The sequence below is a fragment of the Diorhabda carinulata genome, chromosome X (assembly GCF_026250575.1).
Source record: "Diorhabda carinulata isolate Delta chromosome X, icDioCari1.1, whole genome shotgun sequence".
Classification (NCBI taxonomy): domain Eukaryota; kingdom Metazoa; phylum Arthropoda; class Insecta; order Coleoptera; family Chrysomelidae; genus Diorhabda; species Diorhabda carinulata.
In genome coordinates, this window is record NC_079472.1 from 23,679,977 (window position 1) to 23,705,248 (window position 25,272).

The window sequence follows — 25,272 nt, forward strand, 5'->3', positions numbered from 1 at the left end:
TAATAAATGTTGGAAATGACCAGCTCTAATCAAAATACATGAACGTAGCCTACATGTCATATATTGCCATACACTTTTAGATATTTGGGGTGTATTTTCTATGGTGTCACACGTTTTTTGAATACGATTCTTCGAATAGTTGATGTCAACTAAGGAAACCATGGATGTCGTCTAGACTAATGATTTAATGCAACCCCATAAACAGAAATCAGGATTTGACTCTGGAGATCGAGGAGGCTAGTGTTGGAGCACTCCTCCGCCAATCGGTTGGGATATATTGTGATTATTATTTTCTCTTTAGCTATTGGTTTTGGAAAGACAATTTAAGAATAAAAAATAATATCAAATAAAACAATTATTTAAGTTATAATTTCATTTTACCAAACTTCATTTTAAAGAAAAATTTTGATATTAAAGAGGGAAAGGGTTGCTTATTTCACTCCCGCATAATGTAACAGAAATATTGAAAAATACCTGTGGTTAGTTCTTTACGAAAATTACAGAATATCAAGTTTCTAGCTTTACTGGAATTTTAGGAAAAATAAAAACTCAATTTTAGTCACCACTATTTAAGGGTGATATCTCAGAAAGGGGAGACATGAGAAAGTTTTATTATAGGAAAGACCCATCTTAATTTCATATGAGCAATCACCTCCTCAATTTTCTGGTATGAATTTAGAAACACCATGTATATAATAATGATAATTTAATATCGTTGAATAGAGAATTTAAACCAAAGGTGTTCGACATATCTTTCTATTTAGAAAAATCATCTAATACATCACCACATCTTCACCAGTTAAATACTCTCAAGGTGAATTTAAGGATGGGTGTTTCAAGATATAATTTGACTTTTTCCCAAAAGTACTAATTTCGTTCCATAATTCATTCGTTGACTCTACATATTGTTTTAATTGTCTTTATCACGTAGTATTTCATTTTCCATTTTATTTCACGTTCCAGTGTTGTTTAATTTGTCATCGCTCTAGTTATTCAGCTTCTATTTTACTCATAAAGTGATCGAGTCTTTTTAGCCAATTTCTATATAATAGTTGAATCTAATGTCCAAAGTTTCTCAATTCATGCGATCCGTCCGTTCTAAGCAAATTTCATTAACATTAATGTCATATGAGATCGATAAGATTGTATTTTGTCATAATTTCATAATTAAACGTTCAAGCAAATAATACATTAATAATATGATTGTCATGTACGGAAAATACCATACAGGTTGTAATTAGTTCCCTTTACGGCTTTCTTCGTTACAGATTGCCTATATAATATTCTTATACATACTCACTAAGCCAGGCGTACTAAAATTTTGGTATTTAAGAAAGTTTCTTAACTACCGTAGTACATAAAATGTAAGTTAAATTTAAGATGTAATCACACATTTTTATTTTACTTGCTGTTTAGGGTGCGTGTGATATATTTTTGAATTATAGTATTCAAGTAAATGGTAGATAGGATGAATCGATTATTCCATAGGAAACCTTTTTTAGAAAAAAGGAAAAAAACTTTAGATACGAAGGCTCCAAAAGCTAAGCTAAGTGAGCTTAGAAACTACAAATCTTGTGTGAAGCAGAGTAAGTTGATATCTGGATTAAAAGCTTCTTATAATAGGTGCAATCCTATTGTGAGAGAAATAAACTGGTTTATTTTCTCATTCAATGAAAAGAGAGAAAATAACAGAAGAACTAGAAAGGCGAGGAATTCCAGAAAAATTAATAGAAATAATAGTGAATAAGAGTGACATTATAGAGTCATTCCAAGGCACAACATCAGAAAAGCCACTTACATAATGGAGTCAAACAAGGAGACTTAATGTCATCAACGCTATTCAATATAATATTGGAAGGCATTGTGAGAAACGCAGGATTACAGAATAAGATCATTATAACAGACATAACACAGATACGTAGATGATGTAAATTTCATAGCAAATGGACAGAAGGAATTAGTAAAGGCGATCGACGAATTAGAAGAAGAAGCAAGAAATTACGAACTGGAAATAAATGGAGAAAAAACAGATTATATATGAAAATACTTTATCGAGGAAGATTTAGAAACTATTCTCGATATTTGTACGATAAAATATAATATCAAACTTAACTTAAAATCTCTTTCAATCTCAATCTTCAGAATTTATCGTTTATAAATAATAACGTATAACTTTAATCAATTCATGGAAATAGTAACTTATTGAAGTGTGGCTTTTGCAAATGGTAGTTTAAACTTTTGTAGCAAAGAAAATAGTAGAGGCAAAAAAAACAATTGTGGTGTATTATCATTTTTTTCTCATGTATACTTTTTTTCATTTCATTTTTTATAACAATGTTATGTAGATTAAAAATATTTATACACATAGATACAGTGGAAAGTCATTCAAAAACTTACCGGACTGTAATTAAGCGGTGCTCTGCTGACGGCGATTGCCGGAAAGCTGCTAGGCTGGGGACTGGCGGCTTGAACATAACCGACGCTATCAGCACTGCTGTTGTACATATCAATGGTGGGTCCTGGAGAATTAGCTGCTGGGAACCCTGCTCTAGCGCCGGTTGTGTGCGGGGACGCTGGTGGTCCATATCCTTGCGCTTGCGCTTGTGCAGCGGCCGCTGCTTGGTAATTGTTCATCACTGCAAAGGAAATGGAGAAATGGTGGGGTTGTGGTGCAGCTGTGGGCGATTGCTGATGGTGATGGTCGGCTCCTGAAGGCTGAGGCTGCGCCTGCCATGCGCCACTTGGTGACCCTGAGAGATACAATTTACGGAATAGTCTCCTGGAGCCGACCCTTACCTAACTTTACATATTAAGACAACCCGTCGTTGTGTGATAGATTGCACACGGTATGATAAAATTAGTAGTCTTTTTGCCTATTAAATGAATACCTAGTCTTTTTCTATGATTGATATTTAAAGTGAAACATTCTATATCTTTGCAGTTATACCGTATGTAGATTATGTTTGCTCTCAAGTAATCAAAAAAAAGTAGTGGAATGTAAAGTATAACTAATTTTCCTGAGCCATTAATTAATTAGAAAATATTCAATTCCAATGATTTATCAGCATTCAAAACTTAGCGAGTCGATGGATTTCTTTCAAATATCTTCATAACGGATCAATAGTGTTTTTCGATATATGAGGTTTTCAATTGAAAATAGAAGTAAGACTGTGGTACAATAAGGATTATGCAAAATTTCTTGTCTGCATTAGATAAAGCGATCAAGGTATTAGTGTATAAATGTGAATATGTTTTTTTTGTCTCACAACGACGGGGCTCTTACCACTGCAGATATTTTACCCTAAGATGCTAAATATACCGTTTCACAAAGGTCATTTCTCAAGTTTTACGAAAACTATTTCATATATTTTTATACGATAAATGCATGAAATAAGCATTATCAATTCTTGTATCATTATTACTCAGTTTCTACTCAACTTCTAAAGCTAGCTCACAAAATTTTATCGTTACGTATATAAGAACTTGAAAGTAGACCTCACTTTTATAAACAAAAAAAGAAATATATGCTCCTAACTGATACGTCAATATAATATGATTTTTCAGTTGCTTATTATTAATAAAACAATTGACTAACTATTAAGTTGGAATTTCTGGAACCGTTGATGATATTCATTCGAGGATTGAATGTAAACTAAAATCTAATGACTTAACTGACCTATTTTATACAAAACTTTCCCACCACCTAACCTAACCTTCTTTCGCAAAAATTAATTCCAGCGGGAATATCCTTGGCGGAAATCATCAAATCCATTCTTTTAGTACTAAAATAGAGTGGAGTTTAAGGTTTTGGCTCTTTGTCCCTGTTTAAGCTACTTTTACATAAGTTCAAGTAGATCTATTTTTTTTCAAATCCAAGAAGTAAAATTTGCTCTGATACCTTTCAATACTGTTTATACAAAACGATTGGAAGGAATATTTAGCAGAGTGGGTTTAAAATTGGTTTATAAATCCAGCAATATATTAAAATAATTGTTGGGCAATCCTAAGGACAAAATACCAAATTTGGAAAATAGTATATATGAAATTAAATATGGTTATTGTGATTGTGTGATTGTGATATTGGGCAGACTAAGAGATTCATCATTGTCCAGTTTAAAGAGCACATAGCTCATTTAAAATATGGACGGACTGGAAAATCAGGTATTGCTTATCACGCTGCCAGTCACAATCATGACATAAATATTAATTATGTAAAATTGTTAAGAAATGTATCTGAAAATAAATTGTAGGATGCATTTGAAAGCATAGAAATTGCTAAATGCAAGAGTAGCTTAAATAGGAGCCCCACTTCCTTACAGTTCACTCTATAGTTCAGTATTCAAAGCAGATTCTCACCAAGGATATTTTCCCGCTGGAACTAATTTCCGAAGAAGAACGTTTATGGTGTGAAAATTTAGTATAAAACAGGTAATCAATTCATTAGGTTTTAGTTAACTTCCAGTCTCTGAAGACGATAACTTATCGAAACGCACGTCAGACAGTGTAATTGTGAGTGTTGGTGTAGTGGTGGTGTAAACAGTGTATTCAGCTTTGACTCAATAGTTAACCATATTAAAAATATTAACTTTCTCTCAAAATTTATGTTGAATTAATTAAAAATTTTGAAATTGTTGTGATTCTTAAATTTATAGACGTTATATTCATCAACGAGTAAAGATGTGAGGTGATTTTCAATGAAATGTTTTTTATTTTTTTGTCTGCTTTGTCTATATATACTTTTCTAGTCATCTGAACTATCAATATACCTAAAATTCCAAGGATTCAACATTAACACCATGACTTTGACAGGAGTATATTGAGAGCCCATAAAGATGTTTGTTAATCCGAAATTGTCCATCGTGTGACCTTAACTGCAACGACAATGGGTGGAAGGCTCCGTGAAGGGTAACAAGTCATCTAAACAATATTATTGGATTAATGGTTTCTTTGCTATTGCTTTTGGTAGCTTCTTGCATTCATTCTAGACAGTAGGCTGGTGTTAAATTGATTCGAGTTCTACAATGCAATGTCTCTAAGAAGTTGGCGTCGCCACTTAGGTGGGGTATAATAAAATTTGCACCACCCTCCACAGAATCTACGAAGTAAAAGTTGCTTGAAATTATGTACCTTACAAGTAGATACAGACCACCTTCTTTTATTGATTCCCAGAGCTATATAGAAAAAAATTAGTCCTCGAGACACTCTACTTTTCTCCCTATGGACGCAATGTACTATTTTCTACTTTTTTATCGAATTTCCAGGTGTTCATATGAGAATTAGTTTCTCTGAATTTGCAAAATGAAGCCAAAGAGATTATTTTCTGCATTGCCCATTCCACTGAGAAACTGATGTTTAAGTTCTTGTATCTTCACCTTGTCGCCGCTTTGACTGATGCAATTCATTTTGGAAATCAATAAGATGGAGTTAAATCATATTTTGAAGAAGAGATTGATAGTATAATAGGTTCATTGAATTGTGAGATAAGTAAATATAACTATAAGTAATATAACTATAACAAGTTGTAGTAGTGCTTAAAGAGATTCAGTATATCTCTATCTAAAAATTTAGATGAAAACAAGACATGTAATTTCTGCTACATTTCTGGTTAGTACATTTACCAGAAATTTTATTTTAACTTATCATCTATTACCTTTGAGTTACTCTTTATCGAACATTTTTTGAACGATAGACATTGTTCATATGTTTTTTATATCGTAGAAGTTTTTATAAAATCTCATTTATACGATACTACATAATTAGCAGCTTTCCGTAAACTAAAGTATTCTATCATTAATAACATTTTTGTTAAAGTTAACATTGAGACAAAGATTCATTATTTATAGAATTGTCGATCTATTTTATTAAAGATATCAGTGGGAGGTTTTTAATTGAAGTCCCTGAAAATACTCCGTTCTTTGAAAGAGATATAGTTCCAACGATATCAAATTGCTTTCTTCAGGAAATAGCTTTCTTGCGCAATCATCTGTCGATATAATTCACGTACGATATTGAACAATACAGGAAGAGAATTGTTGATTACCATTAAACGTTACTTTAAACTTTATCGAAATGACTTTCAAGAATCAAATAATTTGCCATTCCCAATTGTTTCGATCCATTTGGAGCTGTCTTTTTGGAGCATCAAAAATATGATGAAGAACTAGTTGATTCGAATCAAACACCGATTGGTATACTGATTAATATTTAAAAACCTATAAATGTACGTCACAATAAAAAAAAATTTACATCTCGACTAATTTTTCCGCGAAGTTGAGGTAGCTTTGAATGACAAATTCCAAAAAAGATATCAACTATTTTATAAGAGCCGAACCTAAAACGTTATTGTGTTTGCTTTCTCAGGAAATTACTCAATGAAGCTGAAATTATGTTCATTTATCAAGTTAGAAGCACCCAATATATCAAAAAATCATTAAAACTGTAAAAGTGGTTATAAGTGATTACATTTTTTTAGGTCTCATATATTTTTCAATGCTTGTTACAGGAATGTACTTCATATATACTAATAGTTATTATGCGTCAGTATATTTGCATTGGGAATCCAACAAAATGACATACGAGGTATGTTGAAATGAATTCATTAATCAACTTGTAATGAATTTGACTCAAGTACATGTTTATCGTTTGCTAAAAATTTATCTTGTATTGTATAAATTATTTTTTGATTGTGAAATGTATCTTGGGTACAATTTTTTTAAGTGTTATTTACGATTTCCAAACAGTTGATTCCTTTTGTAGTATATTTGTGGCTATGAATTCTACTTTTTTCATATTGTGTTGTCATTCCAATGTAATTTTCCAGTTATGGCATAGATTTACATATGTGGTGTTCAGACAGACAGTTATTCAAATACTTGATTTATATAGAGTGTGGTTTGATTGATACATTTCTGGTTGGTTTAGAATTTTTTCCATAAAATTTATATGTACGTTGTTGAGTGATACCATTAATTTAACTTTAAAGATATTTAGCTATTAGAATAATTACCATTTTACTGGGTGATATCAAGTTAATGTTACTCTCGCTTTACAAGGATTGTCTTTTAAGCTTTTACAATAAGTAGCGATGATGAGTTGTGGCACCATTGTATTTGTGAACATTGACATTTGTTATTGCGCGGCCAGTGGCAATTCATAAATTGACTGAGGAAATTGTTTATAATAAACGTTTAGAAGAAACAAATTTGTGTAAAAATGGAAATCATCCGTGAAGACTTACGTTGGATAATTTCCAAATGTTTTCAAAAAGGTCTCAATCAATAACACTGCATAGAATCAGTTCGTGCAACTTAGTCTATTGAAGCACCACCAGAAAAGACTGTTTACAATTGGTTTCCCGAATTTCCTTATTGTCGTGCATCTGTCAGTAATGAATGTAGAGAAAATGGATACTGCGAGCAGTATTAATAAAAAAGATAGATATGTGATTTAAAGATAGAAAGAACCGTCTCTTAGAAAATCGCAAACCGCGAAACAATCATGTAGCACGTCAAAAAATTGAATTAATGTTTCATTATTTGTATTCATCTATTTCATGGCATAGTTACTTGTTCTTATTCTTCACTGCCAAAAGAAGTTCGAACAGCGTTTTAATCACCACAAGAAGCTTTTGACGACCTTAAAAACCATAATTCTAGTTCTACAAGGATCAAAGGGTCAAGGATAATGTGTGGGCTAAGATTGCCAATAAAGTTGGAAAACCAAATATGTTGTTCTTCAGTTATTTAAGTCATTGTGTGACTCGTGCAAAGTATGCAAAATAAACTATTTTTAAACTTTTAGGATATTTTGTTCGTATTTTTGATCAATGGATCAATGTATTTTCGGATAGCAGTTTAACATATGAAAAAGTTAATTATATTCGGGTTTTATCTCTTAGCTTGGTGATCTTGCCAGCCCACTCTTCCGTCCGTGCTGAGGTATATAGCAAATGAGTCTTTAACATCAAATCCTTCAAAATAAGCGTACCCACGATCTCTTGCAAAACTAATCAAATTGCCTTGGGTGAATTTTGCATACGATTTAGTTCGTAGTAGAAAGATCCAGTTTTTGTAACAGAGGCATCCCTCAGCAGGAAACTATTACAACATTGTCGACTGTTTGAAGGAGTACCTATATTTTTTGGGGAGTAGGATATACGAAAAACTTGTGCTATTAAACCAAAATTACTTTTTGAAGTTGGGCGAGCACGGCACAATCTGTAATTAAATTTAGCTTTCAAGTTCTCTCTAATCGCATGTTCTCGGAAGTATGGTTTCAGAATGTTTCGATGTAAGCAGAAAGAATCATCACGGACAAACACGTGAGGTAGCACAAGATTGGAATTGAATAGTTTGCTTGGGAGTGGAAACAATTCTCCCTTATTGAACGTTCTCCCCAGAACAGACCGAACGAAAATTCCTGCATCACTTCTTTTCGTGATGAATAGGAAAAAAAATTTTCTATCATTGAAGGACAGACCATTTAATTTGCATTTAATTATGGAAGTACTTTTTTTAAGGTAAGCAGCCAATTTCTGAAATACACAGTAAAAAATTTTGTAATGTGGCACTTAATTAGCACTAAATTTTCCGCTTATTGTTTTTTCTGTTTGCTGATACTGCTCTGCTAACTTTAATGACGTTCTAGTATCGCTAGTTGTTAATGAATAGTAAGTAAACAAACCAAATTTGAGTGATACAGAGAATTACCTATAATTACAAGGTCCAGGGAACTAGCTCACAAGTTAGCTGAAGGTCAGTAGTGATTGTGTTAGTGTCCACAGTGTTCTCGATGGTAAGCATATTATTTCCATTTTCTATTTTATATTTTTTTGTTTCAGCTTTTCTTTTCCTCTATACACACTATATTTCTCTAGAATGACGTGATTGCGTATTAACGTGTGTGAAAAATTAACAAATCACAGACGGTCCAAACGAAATGATTAACAAAATTATCATCCAACGTTTAGTTGTACCACGATTACCGTTGGACGATCATTGTGACAATCGTACCAACCAAAACGTACTACTAGGAATATTGTTTTGACTAATAATGGTATATGTACGAATTCAATATTTCATATTTACAAGATTATTTATACATAGCAACTAAAAAATCTAATTAAATTCAGATATCTATTACTCTCAACGAGGTAAAAATAATACACTACATATAGCTGAAGGAGTAGGAAAGGTTAAAAGCAAAGTAAAATTGTATGTTTCCAAGTATATATGTGTTATTACATGGGTTAAAGTCGAATTACCTGACAAGGCCTGAGTCAACAGTGGAGTGTTATTATTCGGAGTGAGCTGTCCATTGGTTAGATCCACTGAAAGCACAGAGACAAACACTAGATTAGAAACACAGAAAAAACAAAACACAATTGAGTTTATTTTTGTATAACGTGTGAAGGACAGGTTGAAAGGATCTTCAAAGGATGTGACAATCTATTTTCTAGAAACGTATTTTCTATCGAATGTACAATTTATGTTAATTTGTTTTTATCTTTATGGTACTACGAATTTCGATAGTTGTGAATTAGTTAGCAATAAAATATTTGTTTCTAATATAAAGAACTTCTACAACTAGAGAGAATATAATAAATTTAGTGAGTTTAATCTCATACATATTACGAATGTGAGCTCAGATTAATGAATAAATACTAATCTAAAATCGGATAAGTTATTTGAAGAAACTTGAGATTAAATATAATTGCTATAGTGAATTTGAAATCAAAAGAGATCAGACAAAATCCTCTAGCTACTGATATGGTAAAAAAGAGCTTAAATATTGGATGGACAATTTAAATGAATGAGAATTACACTAGACAGTTTGACAGGCTTAGGGGATATTACATATTTTCTAACTTCTTTGCGCCTTATAGTATGTTCAATATACTCAATTCTACTTTGCAAATATAAATATTAACTCGCTCACTTCTTTGTATCGAAATTCTGATGTTGACAATTTGAAAAATCTTCATATTTATGTGTAAGTAAGAATTAAAATACTATCTAACAAATCATTCGAAATTTTTTTAATGAAGGATTCTCAATAAGTGAATGGATACAAATTGATACCATTAGATGATGAAGTGATATTGTACATTAATTTGATAAAATATTTCAAACAAAAACAAAGAATAAAATTTCCCTCATGAGAATTTATTTGTATATATATAAAAAGTAATAGTGGTATCATCAAGATTGAATATAATGTCGCGTTGTTTGATGTCACATCCGAAGAAGATTGATATCCCCTCCAATCTTTATCTCATAAAAACATTGATTTTAATCAGTGGAGAACAGAGGAAGTTGCAGTATACATATGATTAATAAACGGGTGACAAAAACAAAATACGATTGTTTAATAAACATTGAAATATGTTTGAGAGGGTGCTATAAATATATAGATACATTTTATTTTGAAAATAACTTTTTTGAAGAAATAACCAATAACTTTTAAGCAAATATACAAAAATTTCTTCAATGATCGCTTGAGATTGATAATAACAGATATAGAACTGTGTGTTTTGATAGATTGTGGTCGTCAGAAAAATTTAATAGAATATTCATCGCAACTCTAAACAAATTCTTAAATAAGGAAGTTAGTTAACTAGTAGAGAAGTTGAGTTCTATCTCATAATTGTACTGTTTTGTTAAAGGCCATAGAAGTAATAGAATCTTGCTTTATCTAGACAATCTTAGTCATTATTTGCAAACTAAAAATCAAAAATATAGTAACCATACTGGAAATTACGTAAAACATATTCATCTGGAGGTTATCATCAAAAACATTTATGTGAATCCTCACGAGACCTTTCTATTGATTATATTTATACATCATGCCAATAACTATACTTTATGAGAGCGGATAATTTTATAATTTCGCGGTTCCTCGTTTTTTGGCTCTAGAAAATCGAAAAATCATCCGATATCGATTGATTTTTTGGGAATGAAAAAAATGAAAACCTATGTTGGTTAGATAAGGTTAGAGGAGGTTTGCTGAAAATTCAGAACAAATTTTCACATTTGGTCCGCTTATCTTTAACAGTTAACATTAGTAAGATACCATTTTTTTAATGGTGAAAATTCTCAATTTTCCAAAGTTAACTTCTAACATTGTACACTTGATTACAATAAGTGATTTTAAGAATGTTTTTGTTCACATGACTTTATGGATTACTTAATAGAAAAGGTACAAACGATTATAAGTGAGAAAAGGTCAATTTTAAGAGAAATTGTTATTATTTTTAATTGTATGATGAACAAATGATAAATCAACATTTTCATAAAAAATTTTTTTACAATTTGTTCCTTTTTTTGTGTAGATTATGAAAAAAATATTACTCCATTTATTTATTTGGAAAAAGTTATCAACAATTATACGTAAATGAGTGCGTTTTCATGAATATTTGAAGCCTTGAAACCAATATAAGGTTTTATTTTTTTCCCCTAATTTTTCTCGTAAATCCGCCGGGAAAAAAAAAGATTTTAAGAAAAATTCTCGGAATCGGATGATTTTTCGATTGTCTAGAGCCAAAAAATTGAGAAAGAAAATTATAACATTATCTTTGAGATACCCTACTACTTTCTATTTCTTACTAGTACCACGTAATCTGTACTATGTATCGGATTCAAAACATCTTTGTATCGTAAGGAAGAATATTAGGAACAAATAATAATTAACACGTCAGTTCTATATATCTCTATATATTTATCATTCGCTATTATAAAATCAAAAACTGTAACACCTCGTATAAATATCGTATAATAGAATGAGGAAAACTTATTCATATTTTTCGATAAGACTGTTTTATTAAAATTTTGTCAAGTACTTGTCTCTACTTGAAAACATCGTATTTGCTTTGGAGACGCTCTGAAAAGATGCTGAAAATGGAGAAATTCCAAACCGAATTTCTAACAACATCTCATCTATCACTCCTAGACAGGATTTAAGGTAAAATATGTCTATACATTTTTTCCACCCTCGACGTTTTTCGCCAAGTCATGTTTCAAAAACAGGCGACGTTCGATTGGAGAGGCTAAAATATGGAATATGATGAATTAGTGAAAAGATTTGTGTCTTTAAAAATGGCGGAGATCAATTCCATTATTTTGTTAAATATTCGGAACATTGTTGAAATTGGACGTACTTTCGTACCCGTTTAATTAATTGTCAATAGTGATAGTGTATGCTCAAGCTCCTGTACGTTACCAGATCTAGTATGGTTGTTATTCCAAATGATTGATAAAATTGAGTTACCCATAAAGTGTTATTTCACTAATTTTAATATCAATTATTTGCCTTGTTAAGCTTTCCGTATTGCTTTGCAAATTTATATTTAGTAATCATCCGCCATTTTTCTTGAGTGTTGGAAATGTTTAGTTTGTTATTATGTAAGTGAGTAAATAGTTCTAGGCTAATATTAATAAGTAGACACATACTAGAGGTCGTATGATATCCAAACTATCATATAACTCTAGAGCTCATCTACAGGGAAAATACTATTATATACAGTGAGGACTGATGAGACTCATTAATACGATATAGCGATTTATAAGTCACAATAATTCCCATTTTTCAACACGATATAGGAGTATGTTGAGCTGGAAACTGAAATCTTTATCAATGAATAACCTTATAATTATAGTATTTTCCCCAACTACACATTTACTATGTCTATCACACGTTTGCCAACTTTTGTTCAAAATCTTCTATAGTATTTCGAATCTATAGGCGATTACATAAGTAAGTAAAGTATTTTCTACTCTACAATTTTTGCTATAAACTACTCTCTATATGCCTATTCTATTTTGGTTATCACAATTGTCAATACATTGTTATTAACTATTAAAAATACTATAATTTTAAATTGACACCCGCTATAAAATTTATTAGAACAACTACTTTTGGTATCGTAAAACTAGAAAATATTTATCGTAAAGTTGAACTATTAGAATGGAGTTTGTAACTAATTGATTCTCAAATTCAGTATGGAGCATAAAGATTAGTTGCTTCGCAATGAATTTGGAAATTAATTTCAAGAAAGTTTCACATCAAGGGAGACTAAAATCTACCTGTCACCATATTTGTAGTTAAAGTTAATTTACTTTCTCATAATGTGATGATTCAAAATGATAGTGAATTTTGAGCCAACTCCTACAATTCTTCTACTCTATAGATAATACACCCGATTATCTTATATTTGCCACTATCCATAACAAAGTCTAAAAGCACTAACCGAAGTTTTTTCGCATGTCGTGACCATTATTGATCATTGACTCTCATATTGGCTATCATATCATTGCTCTATTTACTGCTTCATCAAACAGCTGAGCTATTGATTCCTCCATTAAAATACGCCCATATCTCAAGCGCTTCCAAATATTTGATCAAGTTTTCTGTGAATTGTTACTATTTATAACACACTCTAATGTCGCTACGAGATCACCCGAGTATACCAACTAATGAGAAAGCAAACATCAATGTCAAACAAGGGAAAACGCCTCCCTATATTGTAACCAAAGCCCTACTGTGGCCTTATAAGATGTCTCTTCAACAACTAACTGAACGGAAGGCTCCTTATATAGCCTTATATATCAGCTAAAAAGTCTGATGTGCTCTTCGAGATGCTCGTAAACGAGTTTAAGCTGATGATCGGTCTCCTGACAGTGAAATATAGGCATGACAGTGGACTTGTTGTAAAAACTACAAGGTGTGCTATAAATCACCAGCTGGGAAGCAGCCAATGAGAATTCGCTCCCAAAATGACGCGCCAATTTGAAACATTTGAATTGAATACATGATGTGAAGACTACAAGGTGTGCTATTGCGCACCAGCTGAGAAGCAGCCAATGAGAATTCGCTCCCAAAACGATGCGCCAATTTGGAATTCTCATTGGCTCTTGGAAGATGCGCAGAACGAGTCGAAAATGAGCCCTCGGTAAGAACACACCTTGTAGTCTTTACATCATGGACAGTGGACGACAGATTACGAGCAAGCTATAGATAGCGTACTATTCATTTCAGTAAAAGGCTTACATACTTCAAAGGAGTAGTGCTAAATCCTCGGAAAGGGAGACATAAAATCCTCAAAAGAAAGCCTACTTTGCTAGGTTTCTACTTATTTTGGAGGGAGAATAATCAGATGCAGAGACATTCGCAAAATATATGTTTAGAAGTGCAGAGAGAAACTGGGAAGCCAAAATGACACCCATAACAATCTGATCTAATCTACTATCCATTTGATTACTACTAGAATATATTTTCAAAAATCAATAGATTGTCTGTCAATGTCACTATTAAAAACCATACTCTTCCAATTTATTGCCAATGACGTTGATAGTAACATAGACTAATCCCTTGGTGATCTCAATCGACAAATCAACTGTATTTTCGTAGAAATTCATTCCATAATAACAATAAATCATGGATGTTTAGCACAATTTTCCAAAAAATAAAAAATTTTCATAACATCTAATATAGATTAATGTATTTGCTAGTTTTACGCTACCAACTAAACTATATTAATATTTCGCTTCTACTTATCACTACCACTATTTCTGTATCTATTTTATTAAACATTTAAAATATATTAATCGAATCTATGTTTGATTAATCACATAACTGCTATTTGACACATTTCTAAATTAGTAGATTACTCGCCCCTTGTTAGAATTGGTGTACAGTTCCAAAATGGCGTCCTTTTCTGCACCTCACACACTGTTTTAACACTTGATAATGATCTTTTCTATTCTCATTTCGCATAATGTAGGGATTATCACGAAATGCACACCCAGATTAATAATTTCTTTCAAAATATTTAATTATCTATTATATATCGATTAACGATACATTTTTATTTTTCAAATAGGTCATACTCTTTGGAGCCAGCTCAGTAAGAAATCCACACTTTTACAATAGTCTAATTTAGAATGTATAGCAGAATACGTATCATATGTGATGATATTGGATAAGTGCAACTATTTCCATGTACTAAGTTATTTATTTATTGTTTATTATTCATTCTTATAGTATACCTTGAAATTAATATAGATGGATATAACCAGAAACGCAGTGCTAGAACCTATTAAATATGATTCAGGAAACTCGTGATGAAAAACGTGATGAAAAAAATTTCAGTTTCAGTTATTAGATAACAAATTAAAGATAAATCCGAAATGTCAAAATTGGCATATTTTGTTCGAATATATCAAACAGTTTTACTTCATACAATTGAAGATAAACGAATATTAACTATATATAGAGGAAACCCTTTTTTTAATTTATACAAGTTTTGACTTGCTTTGGACGTCAAAAAATTAAGTTCGAAATATCTGGCAAATCTGATAAAATTTTAGCAATTGATAGAATAATTTGGTTCTCAAACTATCCGTAAAACAAGTATAAGTAATTAAGGACCTCAAATTGAGTTTTCCAACTTTTTTTAATATAAATATCCATTAAAAAACACCAGAGTGACTCAAATAATGAATTTTTGTCTATTTTTATGTGGAATAACACTATATATATTCAATCAATATTGTTATGAACTCATCTCCGCCCTGGAGCCAGTCCATCTTATAGTAGAATTCGAAAATTTGGGATAAATATATAAGGAGTTTATGTATTGGAGTTGAGTTCAGTTTATAATAAATAATCGTAGTGAACAGACCGAAATAGAAGTAATCGAAGAATTTAATTATTTAAGTTAGTGCAATAGTGATAAGTGAATTATTATAAGTATAAGTTAGATAAGTGTAGTGTATTAAAATAAATTGAATAAAGTGAAAGACAGTGTTTATTAATTAACCCCACGAATAGGAATCATATGAATAAATGAGAAAAACATTACAATATATTGGATTTGAAAGAATTTTTCATAAATTTGACCACATTTCTATGTTTCACCCGTTAAATTGAATCAAAAGTACAAGGCTTTTTCTAATGTCAAAATAGAAAGACTACTAACTATATAGTCATAATTAAATAGAAAGGGTGCATACCTTTCAGTAGTTATAAGTTCCTCGGATGTGCTAGGATGGATTTGGTTATTACAGTATGTTTTCTATTGATTAAAGTGTATTTCCAATTCTTTTTGATAAAGTGAGAGTTTCAAACAACCTATATTCTCATGAATAAGATATTGTCCCTTTTATGAATCTTCCTGATCACACTGCACAATTCGCAGTGGATTTAAGTCTAGCATAGCTTTTTTAAGTCTTAATTGTCTTAATTGGAATCAATTAATTATAGACTTTTGTTTTAGTTTTCACTGTCTATAAGTAATTGCTTATCGTTAGGTACATCCAGTAAACTCTATTCCTACCTAACAATACTATTCTTTTGCACGATCCATGATGACTACTGTCAAAATAGAAGTATTTTTGTAAACTACAACTGTGTACCAACGTTTTAGTCATTTCATTTTTTTATATTCATTTGTATGTATGAAATAACTGAAGCATAGTCTACAGAAGGAATAAATATTGGTGAACAGATGAAACAACGTGGTTTGATAAACACATGCAACCACAATAGGTATTTTCAGTATTACTCTAAAATATCCAATATATGAGAAAATTGATGAAAATCACCAGGAACCAAATATCACGTAAGGGGAGGAAATTGAGAGATGCATATATAAATTTTGTAGATTGTTCTTTTGAATTCCATATTTCAGCTTATTGAAGGTATTATAAACATAACACTATTAAAGAGAATAGTTACGTAAAATAGAATAGAAAACAGGGCATGGACTAAATTCGTACTTTCCGAAAGAGCCGAATATTGAGCTAAAACAATGTGGCGTCTAAAGTATGGAAGATTAATCAAGTTTTCCGCGTGTGGTGTTTGTGAAATGGTAATTATTCATAAAATCGAAATTATAGACGTTGGCGTTGGTGCTTTTAATGGATTGCTCGCTAATTAAAATAGCTAAATGACGCTAACTAATAGTCTCAATTAGTGGAAGACAATGTAACCATCCGCGCAATGAGTAATTGTTTGATAGCTGAATATGGGAACGGCAAAATAATTGATTGTATCTTAGGTAGGACGAAATTTATTATAAATCTTATTAATATGTAATGTGATATATACGACGCTTATAATAACAAATACAGTTTTGTTTTGAAATGGAACAATGACAATTATTGAGGTGTTTGAGACAAAAAATTAATTATTATAAACCCAGGTTTAACTAGTAAAAAGTTTCCAATTAATTTTTTTGATTCAACCCAACCTGAACAACTACAATATAAATTCTGTTATAAACGTAAAAGCATCTATTCATATAGTCCGGTCAAATTTGACATAAAAATAGTGGTCAAATAACAAAAATTCCTGGAAAACTGAATATTTATGGAGAGTTCAGATCAAAAAGTTTTATCAAAAAAAGCTTCGAAGTTGTTGATCTTAAAATTCTCTACAAAAATAGTTGGTATGATTTTTTCCTAAGAGTTACCATTCCCAAGATATCGCGATTCTAAGAGTCACATTACATATGATATACACATATAAGACTTGTGAACATGGACCAGTCGCAGCAGAGGTATGATACTGATCAACGAGCGCCTCTTACTATGTCAAAGGCTAAAGAAAAGTTATAATGTGGAACGTTTTGGCGGCTCCAGGATAGAAACGTTCAATAGGTTTATATTGAATAGAAAGGGTTTTTGTGGTTCATATAAATGTAGTACAGCCCCACACTCCGTTCAGTCTCGTATGGTGCCAATGCGCATTTCCCTCCTCTTTGGATAAAAAAAAGTTAATTAAATATATATACTTCCAATTCCCAAAAAAGTAAAGGAGCGGTATTGATTTCTTGTAACAATTGTGATAGTGTTTATATATGTCGAACATATCAATATTTAGAAAATAGATTAAGAAGTCATTAATACGAAAACCCATTTAATAATAATAACACATTTTATAATACAACTTTTGTTGCTTCTAATTAGTGAATAGGAAAATATTTGTAGGGTTGAAATAGTTTTTATTTTCATATTCATGTGGTGGACGATCTATAGATACATATAATTATGTTGTTAATATCAGGTTGTCGTGAATATATATCTTTATAAAAAAATATATTTCACGGCAAAATACATCAAATCGAGTCTACGAGTTGGGATATTTAAAAAAATTGCTTCGATTATCGTCAGTTTCTGTAAAAATAAAAAATATTCACGAATCGAAATTGAAATTGATATTTAATGCATAAGAGATGAATCACTGCCTTTTTCTCAGTTTTTTTTTCATATTTTGTTGACTAATTTGAAAATCTTGTCTTTGTTTAAGCTAAATATTAACACGATATATCAAATTCCTTTTTGTAATTGGTACATTTTTGTACGACTATCTTCAGAATCTAAGTAGGTATCAGAAGGCGAATCTTTTTAATAAAACATATATTTACGAGAAAGAATACTGTCGGAACGGAATTTGAGTATCCTTCAGGGATTATCCCCGGCACTGGCTTAACATGAACTTCGCCATCTGCCGCCTTAAGAATATCGTGGAGTTTTAACTAACTTGTGAAAAAGTTATTCAAAGACTGAGCTGGTACCATTTTCAAGTAATGAGATTAGAGAAGGGAGACTAAATCCAGGTGTGCTTTTCGCATAGGTTAGACGATACTTGCAAAACTTTGACACATATATATATACGAATGAAATCTTAGAAAGAGATATATTTCCTTTTTTGCACGAATAATCTCACAACTTAAAAATGGGAAAGTTCAACTAACGCAATTCATATTTCTAGGAAGGATGTATCCATCTAAAAGTTCCATTGGAAAAGTTATGTTTGGGTATATAATTTACGAAGATTGATATCTTTACTGCAGAGGTTTTTGAATTCATATTTTTGAGAAAGTTTAAAAATGGTTGTATGCAATAAACATTTTCGATTTCCAAAAGAAAATCTAAATTTATATATCGAATTTTTATGAAAAGATTCTATTTTAACCTAATCTATTAAATTTAAGTATAATCAATATTATTGAGATAAATATCAAATAAATTTATAAGAAAAAGATACTTGAATAGATTTGAGCCGAATGTTTATCGAATTTGTGTAAACCAAATACGTGAAATTCATATATCATGTGATCAAATTTGAGCTGTACTGAACAAAATAAAAACATTTTCATATATTTTGATACAAATTTTCATTACCGCTTTCAAAATAGGCTATTTATTTTCTTGTCCTCACATTGTAAGCCTCGACTGGTAAAACCTCAAGTACCTTAAGCAAATTATTTTTCAATGGTCTTATGACACATTGCTGCAAGCGAAGTTTCAAATTTAGATAAGAGGAAACAGTTACAGGATACCAAATCTGGAGATTGCGATATTTGGTCGAAAAATCACAATCATGTTGGAATTTTTAGGCTCATCATCGCCTGCACATAAATTCGGTAGATTACTAAGAATTGCTTCACGGAGATGCCTAAAAATGAACAAGTAGCACTCCATATTAATTTTTTTTTCACTTCTACAATGAATTTATAATAAAGAACATAACGGTAATATGATAAAACAATGAGCATTATCTTGATTTTAGACTTTGACGTAGTTTTTTCAGTTTTAGCTAATTTTTAATGCTAGATTATCGGATAGTTTCGACGCCATATTCATAAAATAACGTCTCGTCGCCAGTAATGATGCGTCTGATGAATCTAGGGTCTTAACCTATGTTGTTAAGCATACGATATACTTGAAAATCACAGACTAATTGAGATATGACACACAAACTTCAAACAAACATCAAAGGAGGTTACACCATTTCAACAAAAAAGGTGTGACTGATTCAATTTGTTCGCGCAGCTTGGATGCACAAGTTTGGTTCAAACATTTTCACACAATGTAGATTCAGTGGAGGAAATATGATTGATGAAATTTGTCTTGCTTCGTCTAACTTTTCACGAAAAAATCCATTAAAATCATACAATTGACTGAACATGTAAATTGTCATAGCATCGTTAATGCATTGAATATCCACCACCAGCTAGAAATCATTTGGCAAATACTGAACCTACAAATAAAACTCGATATTCTATGATTAATAACGATGAAGATTTCAGAAGTGAACAATCGGAGCTTAGGCAGAAAGTTCAGAGCCCACGATGCGATGTTGTGTGTTTGGTGTGATTAGAAGGATTTGTATTCTATGAAATTCTGAAATCTGGTCCAACAGTTTATTCAGTATAACACTGCCAATAATTGAGCTGATTACAGGAAACATTCAAACGAAATGATGGTAGTTTTGTCTATACAACGACCACGACTACACCAATCTATACATCAATTATACAAAAAATTTCCTGGTTTTTTTGGGAATTCATGGTACCAATCTACTATGATTTAATTTGATTTCTGGAACACTTTCTTAATGAAAAAATGGACAATAAAGAAGACATCGAAAATAATGTTGCCAATTAACCACTGAAACACAGAAGTTCAATACCGATAACATCTCAATTTTGAGATCTCATTTGTTGGGCATAAGTTTCTGATTCTGTGAATAGTACAATTGCTCCATTTTCTTCAATTAATTATCTCTTTGTTTACGCAGTACAGTTTTGTGATATATAGTATGAAGGGCGAAAAATATGAAATTAGTGTATGTTGAGAGAGTATTAGAAACAAATCAAAAACAAACAGTGGCAGCTATAGAAATAAGGGAACGGAAGACTCGGTTAAAGAGAGAATAGCACAGCGTCGGTTCAATTATTTTAATAGTGGAGACAGAAAACCATGTCGAAAAGTGCCACACGAATCATCCCAAACACGGTAAATCAGTGGTTAGATGTAGAACAATTACCAGAACCCGTCGCGAAGAGAGATAGATTCGTCAGGTGGAAATCGATCCGATGGTCCAGCAATCAATGCCGAGATATATAGTGGATAGCAGATGCGAGGGTATAGGATTTAATAAGAGAAATCTCTAGATTTATCCAACTCAATGCAGGTTCTGTTACAAGATAATACTGAAATACATACTGCGAACATTAAGGCGATTAAAATCATAAAAATTGGTGGTATTGTACAATTCAAACCTAGCACTGTCAAATTACTATGACTTCAGATCCATGGTGAAATTCCTGGGTGGGAAAAATTTTAATTCAAAGAAGGTGTTGAAAATATAGTGCGACAAGTTTTTGCATCTAAGCCTAAATAATGGTTTTACCAACAGCTTAAATCGCTTGCTGAGCGTTTAAATCATAGAATACTATGTTCTATGCTTTGAATATCAACGCATTCTTTTTGTATGATTGCATGCAAACTGACTATATTCATAAGACGCCTTCTGTATCTTTACAGTGTCCCAAGACGAGTTAAAACTTTATATGGCAAAATACTTATAGTAAAATCATGCATATTTCTACGTGTTAGTTTTCGGTCTTTTTAACTAAAATATTTTCAAAGATGGCCAACTTCATGTTCTACCGGAAGTCGACTGTAACTTTGTTATTTTGAATAAAATACCCTATATATTACAACAAATTTGAAATTTACGTGAAATTTTATTTTAATATTGTCTAAAAACTTTTTCCGAAAAATGCATACTTTTTGAGTTATTAATTTTTTTGTAAAAAATTTGACCGTTGCAGACCCTTATAAATTAATTTTTTTCTAGGATACTCTTAAATATATGAAATTGGTGGTTTCTTTTCGACTGCTTTTAGCAAGGCCAGACGCCTTTGAATCTATGTTGAGAAAATTTCCTTTTATACAAGGTGTGTATAAAAAGTTTTTAAAAACTAACTTCATAAATATCAAATTTCTTTATTATTTTAAATAGAATCACTGTCATTAATCAATTGTTGATACTTTAGAAAATCGTTAAAATGGCTCGTTCTCAATTTAATAACGAATATTATGTAAATACTTTTTTATTTCTTACTGCTAGTATCAACGAGTCAATATAAAATTTAGACAACACCGGCAAATTTACAGAAAACATTTAATATCTGGATAACGGTAAAGTTTAGGTATAGGTAAGTATACATGAATTTGTCTTATTTTTTACTCCCGAATGCATTAAAATAGAAAAACCTGAGTAGTTCTATTAAAAAAAAAAAGAAATTTGATTTGTAAGAAGGTAAACTTTGAACACTTTCTATACACACTGTATGAAATAAAGAATTTTTCAACATAGCTTTAATTACGTCTGCTTGAAATAACCGAAGAGAAACCATTTTCATCTTTAAGGGTATCCTCGTAGAAAATAATTAGAAAATAAGGGTCTGCAACGGTCAAATTTTTTACAAAAAAATAATGCACTTTTCGAAAAAAGCTATTAGACAAAAGTATACTAAAATTTTCAAAATGTATTAATATACTGGGTGTTCCATTCAAAATAACAAAGTTACAGTCGGTCATCTTTGAAAATATTTTAGTTGAAAAGATCGTATCCGAAAATCTAAACATTTCATGATTTCACAATAAGTATTTTGCCATATACAGATAGTTTCAACTCGTCGTGGGACAACTCTCTATAGATATTCTTTTACAATATTTCCCTGAAAATATAAACGATAATTATGCATTTATTAGATATTTTGATACCGAAATTATGAGCCATTATCAATAAATGAGAAATTTATCATATTTTCCACGGATGAAATAATAAAAGCTTGTAAAATTAGATGTTAATCATTTTGTATAGAATAGACATAAAATGAATTAAAACGAATGATTATTAGTACATAAACAGAAAGTAAATGCATGTTTAATGGATGAAAATGCATAGATGAATATTTTTATTTTAATTTATATCAATTATTAGTCATGATGATTTGAGTAATTGATCAAACTGAAACTATTCTGTGTTTTATGAAAAGCAATAAGAAAAATGTATTTCTGATACCGTATTTTACGTTTTCATTAGCGCAGTACTATTTATATAAAATGTTTTTCACATGATTCCTACTGAAGTAGAAACTCATAGGAGAAATACTCTAGCATTTCTTTAAAAATATGATGTTTAATCAAAATAAAAATCATTAAATTTTTTATATGTAATGGAGATCACGATCTATTGAAATGGAAACTATTTATTAAATATTTGATGGTAGAAGGAATAAGAATTCTGAGAATCCTCTGCAGTGATTTGAATAAAAACATCCTCGTAGAAACTTGAATCGAACTTTTGAGGAAAATTTATTACTTCTTTTTAGATAAAATACGCATTATCTCTTTCTGATTCATTCGAATATCCGAATGAAAGTTAGACCGAAAAAATATAATCCAGTTTTTTTGCATAATGAAATTCTTGTGTCATATATTACCCACATATCCTTCATATAATTCTGTATTCTGAAAACAATCTGAAGTTGAATATTTTCAAGTTTTCTGGCATAAAGTTCGTGTAATATAATAAACGTGGAGTATTCGTTTTAGATTTACATGTTCTCTACATGTTTTGCAACTTTTTCAAGAAAAGAGAAGAGTTTTACTAATAGAAATTGGAATCAACTTTCAAAATAAAAAACAGATCGAACACTAATCGAAATGTATAATTGATATGATAAATGTAAACAAAATAAGTCAAAAATGAATAATTTGAAGTTAACAAAAGAAGTATGATTCATGATTACATGAATGGAACATCTCCCAACTTATCAAATCAAATAATAATAAAATCTAATAGATGCTAAATAAACAAAAAGTAAATTTTCACTATAGAAGAACCGGTAATGATTGTACAATCAAAATGAACTATTACCTAGTTTCATTTTTATTGTACACAAATTCTATCATTCCTAAACCGAAAGTTCATTCACACGTCTCACTTTATATGATCATCTAAGAAGAATAATCCAAAGGGACAACTGTGTATCGCTTTAGTTTCATCGAGTGTATACTACATTGAATCGTTTTTTAGAGTGTAAAATTTAACAAATGATCTGTTCCACAGCTGTGTTTATCAGTTCATACTCGACTAATCGAGTCTAAAACGCATTGCATGTTCTATTTACCATTCTATAGCAAAATTTCTAAAATATTTCCAGATTGCTGAGAACTTATCACCAACACTAGTGTGGGTAAGATAATAAATGTTCTGAACGAAACTTCCTGTCATTTGGTATCACAGTTACCCCACAGCAATAGACCAAAATTGAACAACAGTGATATGGATGAATTCTCTTTCTTCATTCATAACTTTGTATATAAAAATCGAAGTAGTGACCCATTCAACACATTCTTCATTTGTTTACTTAACTACATGAGAGTTATGAAGACAATGTAATGATGGTATAAACGGTTGATTTGAGGTTAAATTGAGTATCTTCATTATAAAATGTTCTTTATCTAGTTGGGTAATAAAAATAAATTCTACGAAATCTTCGATATGGCTTGTAGTCATTCAACTGGATTATAATTTTTTATATATGAAAAAATTGTATCAAATAACGTTCCCAGATAGGATCCAAGCAAACGATTGTGACATATTTGCACAATGTTGTGAATTCGATGTATATTTTCACGTAAAATAATAATTAATCTTTGAAAATTAATTGAAACAATAAATACTCATCATGAATATAAATTCACACTTATTTGAGGGTGCGTGTTTGTATGTTAGACATTTGGTATCTATCATCAAAAGAAAAGGAAAAATGGGAAATGCACACCCATGTTATTACGAAATAAGCGGAAACCTATATTTATAACGGACATTTATCATTTCATATTAATACAGAAAATGATTTTCTATTGTAAATGCCAAATACTACCAATAGTCCGGGAGCGGTCAATGTTGTCGTGTGCAATCATAGGGTCAATGAAAAAACAGTGGTTTCTTATGTATTTTGAGCCGCTGAATCCAAATATGCCCAGTGTTTTTCCGAAAAACTGGTACGTTTTGTTTTAATGCAAATATGGCCCATTTTAAGGAAATAAAGTCTCTCGTCATTTTTCCACATAAAGCATATTTAAAAATCGACGATTTTTCCTAACTTTCGATGTTAGTAACATTTTTCTAACAATTTTAAAAAATGATATTAATGCAGGTCCGGTGTTTGGCATTTAGCGCGATTAACAATCAAGTGTTTTCTCAACTATGCAGCGCGTGGCGACAAGCTTCGATCACCGCGCGCCGAACACAGGTAGCTATTCGGCGCGCCTTTTATGTCGTTCTAACTGCCTTAAAAAGAGATCTTATCTATTTTATTGAATAAATATTTAATCTACATTACAAATTTATATCACAGTGAGTATTACAAGTCTACGCACATGCTGCACAACGTTTCCATTTCAT

At 30.9% G+C, this 25,272-nt stretch overlaps 1 protein-coding gene across 8 annotated transcripts in view; it reads right to left on the reverse strand.

Moving 5' to 3' along the window:
- The window catches only part of LOC130901729 (RNA-binding protein Musashi homolog Rbp6), a 1,060,444-nt gene that overhangs the window by 19,268 nt on the left and 1,015,904 nt on the right, over nt 1-25,272 (reverse strand). For 2 of the 8 annotated variants that reach the window (XM_057813296.1, XM_057813294.1), the window contains 2 exons: nt 9,263-9,328; nt 2,398-2,636 (listed from right to left, as the gene is read on the reverse strand). In XM_057813296.1, the coding sequence (XP_057669279.1) occupies nt 2,398-2,636; nt 9,263-9,328 (305 nt within the window). Of the gene's footprint in view, nt 1-2,397; nt 2,751-9,262; nt 9,329-25,272 lie in introns of all 8 variants that reach the window. The other 6 variants (XM_057813291.1, XM_057813290.1, XM_057813297.1 and 3 more) reach the window with 3 other exon arrangements.